The sequence below is a fragment of the Ailuropoda melanoleuca genome, chromosome 8 (genome assembly GCF_002007445.2).
Source record: "Ailuropoda melanoleuca isolate Jingjing chromosome 8, ASM200744v2, whole genome shotgun sequence".
NCBI lineage: Eukaryota > Metazoa > Chordata > Mammalia > Carnivora > Ursidae > Ailuropoda > Ailuropoda melanoleuca.
This window is the reverse complement of record NC_048225.1, coordinates 41,968,316-41,979,737: the sequence shown is the minus strand read 5'-3', so window position 1 is coordinate 41,979,737 and position 11,422 is coordinate 41,968,316. Positions and strand designations below refer to the sequence as shown.

The following is an 11,422-nucleotide window of genomic DNA, read 5'->3' as shown; positions in this document are numbered from 1 at the left end:
GGGAGATCAGAAGACTGCACGGTCTCAACTCTCTTCCAAACTAAACAGACCAAAACACAAAAACTCAGAGGGGGAAAAGTTCCTGAAGAAAGTGTTTAGGTCCGATAATAATCAAGGAAACTTGAAGTTAGAAGTTCTCAGCTGCTGAACTTTGCCTTCTCGGCCCTGGAGCGGGAAAGGGCACCCCAAGGGGCTCTAGGTCCACCCGGCTTCCTACCGGCACCGGGTGGGGGCGCTCTACGTGGGCGCTACGGGAAGAAGAGCTCGGGGAGTCCGGGACTAAACAGGGTAGGGGGAGAGTCCGGGGGCGCCGGCGGCTTACCCATAACCGAGCAGTTGACGTTGCGCTGGGAACCAACAGGGCCCACCTGGAAGACCCACGTGCCCAGCAGCTCAGGGTGGGTGCAGTTGGCAGGTGTGTCGCAGTGCGCGGTGCCGACGCCGGAGAGGAGCAGGAGGAGGGCGGCCAGCAGCGAGCGGGGCCAAGGACCCATGCTGGCGGGGCTCCGGAGGGGAAAAGGCGAGACACGTAGCCAGACAGCACAGAGCCGAGAGCAAGACTATGCGGACAGCGCGTGCCTTAAAATAGCCGGAGCTGCCGGAAACCCGCGACCCAGGGGCGCGGGGGCGGGGTCTGGGGCGCCGGGCCTGGGGGAGGGGCGCCCGGGAGCAGCTCCTCCCCGCAGGTGAGGCCTCCCGAGTACCTGCTGCTTTGCCCCTGGCTGCGGCTGGACCTTGAGCCCGGAGAGAAGCGAGGCACACGTTCTATGATCATGGGACGTCTCAAAATACGATTTAAGAGCCACAGTGACTTTGCTCCTTGAAAAGTAACGGGGCGGGGTGGGGGGGACTTGGAGAGAAAGAGAATGTGTGTGGGCGGGGAGGCAGCCAAAGATCAAAAAGTGGCGGAGACAAAAAAAAAAAAAAAAAAAAAAAAAAAAAAAAAAAAAAAAAAAAAAAAAAAAAAAAAAANCGGAGACAAAGTCGGGGGGGGGGAGGGGAGACTGAAGAAGGTGAGGCGAGGGGTGGAGGGAGGGAACAGACAGAAGGTGAGTCCCAGAGAGAGAGGGGTCTAACCAGTGAGGTTTTCTTTTACTTGCTTCTCATCCCCACTTCGTCCTCAGCAACTCAGTCCTCCGCCCCCGAAAAAATTTTACTTGCCACCCCCAGTCACCCTAGCTGTTTGAGAACTGTTCCGCCTTCCGTTTTCCAAAACTTTCACAACCTTTTTTTTTTTTTGCTTGGTTTTGTCTAGTTTCCTGTTAATGTTGTTTATTATCCACAAGAGAATTCATTTGTAGTGCAAACTTGCAGTTTTTGTATATTCGTTGTCTTTTCCCCCTGCAAACTTTATTCGATTTAGTTAACAGAAACGCACACACATGCACAAAAGCTGTCAGAGATTATGTAGCTCAACCCCTTCTCTTCCAGATGAAAAGCAGGAGGCTCAGAGAGAGGAAGTAACTTGCCCAGAGTGAGGAAGGAAGCTGGTGGGAGAAAGCTGGTCTTATGAGTGGGTTCCAGTGTGCCAGTATGACTGCCAAAAATTATTAGGTAGCAATGTTTCCAAGTGCCTCTTTGCTTAGTTTAAAAACCACCCTTTTCTGTGAGGGCTCCTCTGATTTTTCTGGCGGTTGGTGGAAGTTGGGGCTCCTTTTGCACACACAGCCCGTTATGTGTGTCAGGCCTTGTGTCAGCATCAAGGGCAAGTGATGAACAAAATAGACTTTTGGGTCCCTGCCCTGTAGGGCCCGTGTATTTTGCCCTCATCACACTGGTTACAAGTAAATATGCACATTATTCACATGATTAACCTTTGTCTCCCTAGATTCTGACTTAAAAACACTCAGAAATTGTCTTGGGGTGTTAAATACATAAGTGAAAGGGTTCAGAGCAAGTCTCCTCAAAATATGCCACTTATGCATGTGGACTGTTTTGGGCTGAAGGCAATCAAGACTACAGTGTCAAGAGAAACTTTTTTGCCCCTCAACTACCTACAAAAATCCAAATGGGGATCTTTCTCAGAATGAGACTTATTACCAAAGATACATTTTTTTCTGATTGACCTATCTGTACAGCAGAGCAAACATCTAACCAAACACCTGCTCTTATTACTGCCCTGTGAATCGTACCCCTCCCCTTGGAGGCGTCAGGCCCCTATCCCTTCCTTAGCTCAGGTTGGCATATATACCTCATTTTACCCTTCTGGCTTTGAACTGCTCGTGTATGTGGGGTTCCCGTACAGACAAAATCACATTTTATTTCCTCCTGTTAATCTGGTCCATGTCAATTTAATACTTAGCCCAGCCAGGAGAACTTTTGAAGGGTAGAGGGAAATTTTCTTCTCCCTGATATAACCTTACCTTGGTTTCTAAGCCTGAAAGCCAAATTTCAATGTGGCAGGAGGAGTTACTCTTGAAACCTCACAAGTGGCTATACTCTGTAATGAAGGCACAAACTGCAAAGGCAAGGGTGGGGCCTTTTAGATTTTATAACCCTATACTTAAGATTGAAAGTTGACATCATGTAATTAAACTCACACACTTAGAGATACCTGGCCTAGTAGCAGTGCCTTTCTAAGTCCCTGAGAAAGCAAGTTATTTGTTGTTAAAACATTAAAACTTTTACTAGGTTGTCAATATTGAAGAGTTGAACAGTCCTGTTGGAAATTTCTTTGATAGGTGTAATCAAAGTAGAATACTTACTCTTGAAGAAAGTTTAAATAGTCTTTTTTTTTAATGTTATTTATTTATTTGAGAGAGAGAGAGAGCATGTGCCTGCGCACAAGCAGGGGGAGGGGCAGAGGGAGAGGAAGAAGCAGACTCCCTGCTGAGCAGGGAGCCCAGTGAGGGCCTTGATCCCAGGAGCCAGGGATCATGACCCCGGCTGAAGACAGATGCTGAACTGACTCAGCCAACCAGGTGCCCCTGTACAAAATTGATTTTATATGCAAACTAGAATCTGGTGCTCAGATCAGTTTAACAAGAGAAGCAGCATTGCTTAGAGGTAGTTCCCAAAGTGTGGTCCCAGAACCAATAGGACCAGCAGCAGCCTCATCTTTTTGGATTTTGTAAAAAAACAAATTCCTGACGCCTACCTCATAACCTACTGAATAAGAAAATGTCTGGGTAGGTCCCAGGAATCTGTGCTTTAACAATCGCCTTTCCAGAGTTCCTGATACAGCTACTGTTTGAGAATCACTGGCTTAAACATTAGCAAGGACTCAAGTCACTCTGCTTGAGAGGGAAGCCTGGCCTCTGCCTCTCACCAGCTGTTTGAACTTGAAGAACTTGAAGTTATTTTACTTCTTTTTGTGCCTTGATTTTCTCATCTATAAAATATGCATAATTGTATTCCCTATCTCCTTCATCTGGTTTTAGAAGACAAAATGAATTAATACAGATCTCAATGGAGATCTGACTGCATTTATTATTGTATTTCTATTAGAAAACTTATCCCTCTTAGGGGCGCCTGGGTAGTGCAGTTGTTAAGCATCTGCCTTCGGCTCAGGGCGTGATCCCGGCGTTCTGGGATCGAGTTCCACATGGGGCTCCTCCGCTGGGAGCCTGCTTCCTCTCCCACTCCCCTGCTGTGTTCCCTCTCTCGCTGGCTGTCACATAAATAAATGAAATCTTTAAAAAAAAAAAAAACTTATCCCTCTTAATTAGCAATAGGCTCCAAATCTTGTTCTCTTTTGTAATCCTAGCACCCTGAATAATTTTTGGCACACAATAAATTCTCAAATATTTGTTGAATGAATGAATAATATGATGGACATAAATATATCTATATCTCATGGTAAAGAACAAAGAGCATCATGATTTCCAAGTTCCCTGCCTTGAGCATAAGTTTGAAAGCCACTGTTCTGGAATGCATACTAAAACAATGAANGAAATCTTTTAAAAAAAAAAAAAAACTTATCCCTCTTAATTAGCAATAGGCTCCAAATCTTGTTCTCTTTTGTAATCCTAGCACCCTGAATAATTTTTGGCACACAATAAATTCTCAAATATTTGTTGAATGAATGAATAATATGATGGACATAAATATATCTATATCTCATGGTAAAGAACAAAGAGCATCATGATTTCCAAGTTCCCTGCCTTGAGCATAAGTTTGAAAGCCACTGTTCTGGAATGCATACTAAAACAATGAAAATTTGGAGCACCTGGGTGGCTCAGTTAAGCATCTGCCTCGGGCTTGGGTCATGATCTCCAGGTCCTGGAATAGAGCCCCACATCAGGCTCCCTGCTCAGTGGGGAGCCTGCTTCTCCCTCTCTCTCCCTCTGCCCCTCCTCACTTCTTGTTCTCTCTCTCTCTCAAATAAATAAAATCTAAAATAAATAAATAAAACAGCAAAAGATCTTAGTAATAGAGAAAAAAAGAACTTGACATCTCATTGTAGCATGTTATTTGGTTTTGTGTACACCTCTGTCATTGGGAGTCATAATAATCATAGTAATTTTATTTATTTAGGAATTTATATTGTACCAAGATAATTCACATATATTAGGTCATTTAATTATTACACAATTGTATGAGGAAGAGGCTATCTATTTTATTGGAAATAAAACTGAGACTCGGAGAATTTATTAGGGACTAATGCCCATAAAAGAGAAAGTGGAGAGGGAAGAGGAATAGGAGGGGACAGCATCAGATTACAATGTAGTTCTGACCCCTGTGGAAGGAAGGAAGGAAAGAAGGAAGGAAGGAAGGAAGGTAGGTTGAGGAGAAAGAGACTCAGGATTACAACTTTGAGATAGTTTCAGCCAGCATAGCAGAGATGAGCTTGACTTGGGCAGAAATGGCCAGGCCTTAGTACCTGGGGTGCATTTCATTTCCTGAAGTCATTACAGGTGGAGGCTGTCAGCCAACTGCACTCCTATGTAGGTTCTCTCTTAAAGAGGAACGGGAGCAGTGAGGTACCATGGCACCTACAGTGGGGGACTTCTGTTTGGAAGTAGGGGTTGATCCACAAGCGTTAAAAGGACACTGGACCATTTGTTGAGGTCTTGTGATGTCCCGAGTACTGTTTCTGTCCTTTGATCTCCTAGGCAGATGGCAGAATGCCCTCTTGTGTCACCCCATATTCCTGTGTTCATGATTCATTGTAATTATCTGACTGACTGCTTTTTCCACCAGGATCCACGATCCTTGATAGCAGGACTATATTATTTTTGTACCTCAAACTTTTTGGCAGAGCCTGGCCAATATTCACTCATTCATCCTCTCTATAAAATTTATGAAAGAAAGGAGAGATCCTATGCAGGAAGGAGGGCAGAAGAAGTAAGTAATTGGTTAGCTTTCTGTACATGAAAACAAGCTAATTAGAGCTTACCCTGGCTGAAATAAGAGGGTTGCTTAGGAATGCTGCCCAGGTTGGCTGGTGGCACTATAGTGTTTCTCACACTTTTTGTTCTTAGGACCCCTTTGCATTCTTAAAGATTATGAAGACTCCAAAGAGCTTTTGTGTATATGGGTTATATCTGCAATATTTCCCCTATTAGAAATTGAAAGTAAAAAGTATTGACTTAATTATTGTTGAATAATAACAATAAAGTAAAAGTAACACACTTCTAAAAAATATAGCTATATTTTCAAAAACAAAAAATAGAAGAGTAACATTGTTTTATCATTTTACAAATTCGGATGCCTGGGCTAATGGAAAAGTGTTGTATTATCTGTTTCCACATTGCATATGTTGTGATATGTTGTTTTGGTTGAAGAATATAAAGAATACCCAGCATCTTACAGATATGTAGTTGAAAAAAAGAAGAACCTTACGAACTCCTGAAAAAGTCCCGTGAGTTCCCATGGGTTCTTGGAGCACATGCTGAAAATTTCTTCGCTAGAATAATTGTACACCCTGAGAGTCTCCCAAAAATGTGTGTCCTTGGTCACGAGGCAAATAAAGATGAGCAGAAAGTGTGGTTTTCCGACCACAAACACAACTGCAAGAATGGAAAAAACTGCTTAAGCCATGTTCCCTACTGATTGGGGTCATTAGTGTCATTTTTGTATATGAGGGGTGGTAATATTCTAGGTTTACTCAGTTAAGATATAAAAATTGGAGGAGGGCATCCTTGCATTTGATGGAATATGAGCTGATGAAGTTAGAAAAAGAATTATTGTACTTTCTATTTGAATAGCTTATCATAACTTGCACAATACATTCACATGTTATGTAAATCTGATAGCAGTCTTACAGATATCATTACTCCCACTTTACAGATAAGGAAAATGGGGTTCAGGAAACATAAGTCACTTTTCCGTAGCCACACTGCTCGTGAGTATAGATAGGTCTGATAACCAACCGAAGACTTTCTGGTTTTTCGTTAGATTGCTGGAATGCAATTTCAGAAGAGAAGCATGGTCTCCTTATTGATGCAGTCAGATATAAAATTAAGAGAAAGAAAGGTTCTACAAGTGAACTGGACAGAAGATGCGTATGTTGAGGCAACTGTGGAACCATAAGGTACGGAGATAGTTTCTACTATATGATCCCATTCTCACTTCACTATTTCCTTCTGTGAAATAAAACAAGTTTTGGAAATGAAATTTTTAAGAAGGATTATTTTTTACTGATAGACATGAGTAATCCTGTAGGTCANACCCTGAATAATTTTTGGCACACAATAAATTCTCAAATATTTGTTGAATGAATGAATAATATGATGGACATAAATATATCTATATCTCATGGTAAAGAACAAAGAGCATCATGATTTCCAAGTTCCCTGCCTTGAGCATAAGTTTGAAAGCCACTGTTCTGGAATGCATACTAAAACAATGAAAATTTGGAGCACCTGGGTGGCTCAGTTAAGCATCTGCCTCGGGCTTGGGTCATGATCTCCAGGTCCTGGAATAGAGCCCCACATCAGGCTCCCTGCTCAGTGGGGAGCCTGCTTCTCCCTCTCTCTCCCTCTGCCCCTCCTCACTTCTTGTTCTCTCTCTCTCTCAAATAAATAAAATCTAAAATAAATAAATAAAACAGCAAAAGATCTTAGTAATAGAGAAAAAAAGAACTTGACATCTCATTGTAGCATGTTATTTGGTTTTGTGTACACCTCTGTCATTGGGAGTCATAATAATCATAGTAATTTTATTTATTTAGGAATTTATATTGTACCAAGATAATTCACATATATTAGGTCATTTAATTATTACACAATTGTATGAGGAAGAGGCTATCTATTTTATTGGAAATAAAACTGAGACTCGGAGAATTTATTAGGGACTAATGCCCATAAAAGAGAAAGTGGAGAGGGAAGAGGAATAGGAGGGGACAGCCTCAGATTACAATGTAGTTCTGACCCCTGTGGAAGGAAGGAAGGAAAGAAGGAAGGAAGGAAGGAAGGTAGGTTGAGGAGAAAGAGACTCAGGATTACAACTTTGAGATAGTTTCAGCCAGCATAGCAGAGATGAGCTTGACTTGGGCAGAAATGGCCAGGCCTTAGTACCTGGGGTGCATTTCATTTCCTGAAGTCATTACAGGTGGAGGCTGTCAGCCAACTGCACTCCTATGTAGGTTCTCTCTTAAAGAGGAACGGGAGCAGTGAGGTACCATGGCACCTACAGTGGGGGACTTCTGTTTGGAAGTAGGGGTTGATCCACAAGCGTTAAAAGGACACTGGACCATTTGTTGAGGTCTTGTGATGTCCCGAGTACTGTTTCTGTCCTTTGATCTCCTAGGCAGATGGCAGAATGCCCTCTTGTGTCACCCCATATTCCTGTGTTCATGATTCATTGTAATTATCTGACTGACTGCTTTTTCCACCAGGATCCACGATCCTTGATAGCAGGACTATATTATTTTTGTACCTCAAACTTTTTGGCAGAGCCTGGCCAATATTCACTCATTCATCCTCTCTATAAAATTTATGAAAGAAAGGAGAGATCCTATGCAGGAAGGAGGGCAGAAGAAGTAAGTAATTGGTTAGCTTTCTGTACATGAAAACAAGCTAATTAGAGCTTACCCTGGCTGAAATAAGAGGGTTGCTTAGGAATGCTGCCCAGGTTGGCTGGTGGCACTATAGTGTTTCTCACACTTTTTGTTCTTAGGACCCCTTTGCATTCTTAAAGATTATGAAGACTCCAAAGAGCTTTTGTGTATATGGGTTATATCTGCAATATTTCCCCTATTAGAAATTGAAAGTAAAAAGTATTGACTTAATTATTGTTGAATAATAACAATAAAGTAAAAGTAACACACTTCTAAAAAATATAGCTATATTTTCAAAAACAAAAAATAGAAGAGTAACATTGTTTTATCATTTTACAAATTCGGATGCCTGGGCTAATGGAAAAGTGTTGTATTATCTGTTTCCACATTGCATATGTTGTGATATGTTGTTTTGGTTGAAGAATATAAAGAATACCCAGCATCTTACAGATATGTAGTTGAAAAAAAGAAGAACCTTACGAACTCCTGAAAAAGTCCCGTGAGTTCCCATGGGTTCTTGGAGCACATGCTGAAAATTTCTTCGCTAGAATAATTGTACACCCTGAGAGTCTCCCAAAAATGTGTGTCCTTGGTCACGAGGCAAATAAAGATGAGCAGAAAGTGTGGTTTTCCGACCACAAACACAACTGCAAGAATGGAAAAAACTGCTTAAGCCATGTTCCCTACTGATTGGGGTCATTAGTGTCATTTTTGTATATGAGGGGTGGTAATATTCTAGGTTTACTCAGTTAAGATATAAAAATTGGAGGAGGGCATCCTTGCATTTGATGGAATATGAGCTGATGAAGTTAGAAAAAGAATTATTGTACTTTCTATTTGAATAGCTTATCATAACTTGCACAATACATTCACATGTTATGTAAATCTGATAGCAGTCTTACAGATATCATTACTCCCACTTTACAGATAAGGAAAATGGGGTTCAGGAAACATAAGTCACTTTTCCGTAGCCACACTGCTCGTGAGTATAGATAGGTCTGATAACCAACCGAAGACTTTCTGGTTTTTCGTTAGATTGCTGGAATGCAATTTCAGAAGAGAAGCATGGTCTCCTTATTGATGCAGTCAGATATAAAATTAAGAGAAAGAAAGGTTCTACAAGTGAACTGGACAGAAGATGCGTATGTTGAGGCAACTGTGGAACCATAAGGTACGGAGATAGTTTCTACTATATGATCCCATTCTCACTTCACTATTTCCTTCTGTGAAATAAAACAAGTTTTGGAAATGAAATTTTTAAGAAGGATTATTTTTTACTGATAGACATGAGTAATCCTGTAGGTCACACAGAGTGAGAGCCAGCAGATGTAATGAATGTGTCCATTTTGTTCCCTTTCCACCATCACTCTGGTCAAATATGCCATCCTTTCTTGCTGAACAACCATAGTTAGCTTCTACTTTCATCCGCTTTTTTCTTGAATGTAATGTACAAGCTAACTGTCATCTTTGACTCTTCCTTTTCCCATACCTTCCATCTGATGAGCCAATGTATCACACTAAGTCTACCCTCAACATTGTGTGTTTTTTTAATTTAAATGTAAATCATACCAAGTTACTCCCAATATTGGAAAGCTGACTACTTCCCAATAGGTTACCTTTTTATCATCTTTGAAGAAAATTCTACAGGAAAGATCTGCATGAACTGCTCCCTATTTCTTTGTTCCTCCAATTGCTCACTGTACTGGGAACCCTCACCTTCTGTTTGATCCTCAGACCCTCTAGATTTCTCCTCTCTTCTTTACCTTTGTACTCTGCTATCCTCTCTGCCTGAAATTACTTCTCTATTCACATGGCTGCTCATTCTCACTGTTTCTGACATTGTCACTGATAAATATTTCACCTTCTCAGAAAGGCCTCCTCTACCCATGCTATCTGAAGTTGCCTTCTCCAGCTATTCAGTTTTATTACTCCGTTTATTTCTATGTAACACCTAAAACTGCCTGTAATTATTCAATTTTCTTGTTTATTATGTTTCTCCTCTACTGGAACATAAGCTCCATGAGGCTTGGGACTTCTCTGTCTTGTTCACCATGGTATTTACAACACACAGTAGGTGCTTTGAACTTTAAAAAAATAAAACTCCTAGTTATTTTACCAGCAAAAGACAGGCTTATTCGGGAATAGCAGAGAACTGCAGTCTAGGACAAGCAAGCTATGGCAGAACCATTGGCAAGTCAGCAGAATAAAGGAGAGAAATGCTCTTTTATAGAGGAAAGGAGGAAGTTGGAGAGGCTGTTAGAAACACAGAGTCCACTGGGGTATGCGGGGATTTGGAGGGATAGCGGCTCCTCATAGGCTAAGTTGTCAGTGCTCACTGGCTGAACTACTGCAGGGTAGAGGGAGCCTTTCTTCCTGCTGTTGGGACAGTGAAGTAGGAACTAAAGCAATGACCATGTGCAACGTCTGTCTGGATTAGCAGTTGATAACAGTTGATTAGCATGAGAGCTCCCACTGCCAAACCTCCAGACTCCATTTTAGTGAGGTTTTCCCTAATAAATGTTCACAGTGTTCAATTAATACTTATTAGATGTTGGGGCATCTGGGTGGCTCAGTCGGTTAAGCATCTGCCTTCAGCTCGGGTCGTGATCCCAGGGTCCTGAGATGGAGCCCCATGTCGGGGGGCTCCCTGCTCAGTGGTGAGTCTGCTTGTCCCTCTCCTTCTGCCCCCCCACACCCCTTGCTCATGCTCTCTTTCTCTCTCATTGTCTCTCTCTCAAATAAATAAAATCTTTAAAAAATACTATTAAATGTGGATTGAAACTCTTTACTATCCAGCTTTAAGAATCAGGTTGATTGGAAGCAAAGTTTCATTTGTGTTTGTGTGGCAAATGTTTGTGCCCTGAGACATTTTATATGTCTTACTTCATATTGTTCATTTCCAGGGACATTCACGTAGTACAAGGGACCAGCCTGAGAGCCCCAGCAACATCTGGAATTTTAAGTTAATATACCTGTGTGGGTTAGTTTGGAAGTTGACCCTGGACTACTCCACAGTTGTTTGGTTTGCTATCCTGAAGTGAGGTTACAAACACATGTTGGGCAATAGGGAGGCTAACTCATGTCTCAGCATTTTATTTCAAAGTTTTGTGTTTTGACTTGAGTTCTCTTTTTTGTATGTGTTATCACTGACAAGGAAACATGAAATCAACCAAGGTGAATTCTAAAATAGCAAAACTGTAGAGCTTTTGGATGAAAAGCAAAACCAGACCAGGATGACAGGTTTCAAGGTCAAGACTGTCCATTTCTCCAAGTAGAGAAAGAGCATCCCTTTTCTAAGAATCAGATAACTCACCCAAGTAATGATATGGGAACATTTAAAATATTTCATTTTAATAAGTTGAAAATAAGTTGACTTATTATTTATCATTACTTTTTATTATTTAAGTTGACATAATCACACTGATTTATGCATTCCTCTTTATAAACATTTAGTACCCTTAGAATTTATATATATATATA

General features: G+C 41.3%; 1 protein-coding gene and 1 long non-coding RNA gene across 3 annotated transcripts in view; one reads left to right on the top strand and one right to left on the bottom strand.

Moving 5' to 3' along the window:
- Window positions 1-793, bottom strand: part of CTSC (cathepsin C) — a 35,818-nt gene extending 35,025 nt beyond the window's left edge. Inside the window, exon 1 of one of the 2 annotated variants that reach the window (XM_011232027.3) lies at window positions 323-793. In XM_011232027.3, the coding sequence (XP_011230329.1) occupies window positions 323-494 (172 nt within the window). In that variant the 5' untranslated portion in view covers window positions 495-793. The remainder of the gene's footprint in view (window positions 1-322) is intronic. The other variant, XM_002925012.4, reaches the window with a different exon arrangement.
- A 3,594-nt stretch (window positions 794-4,387) lies between these two features.
- Window positions 4,388-9,480, top strand: LOC117803351. The gene is made up of 3 exons (XR_004627113.1): window positions 4,388-5,286; window positions 6,340-6,606; window positions 9,245-9,480. It is a non-coding gene; the product is annotated as an uncharacterized LOC117803351 (long non-coding RNA).
- Window positions 9,481-11,422: the final 1,942 nt, after the last annotated feature.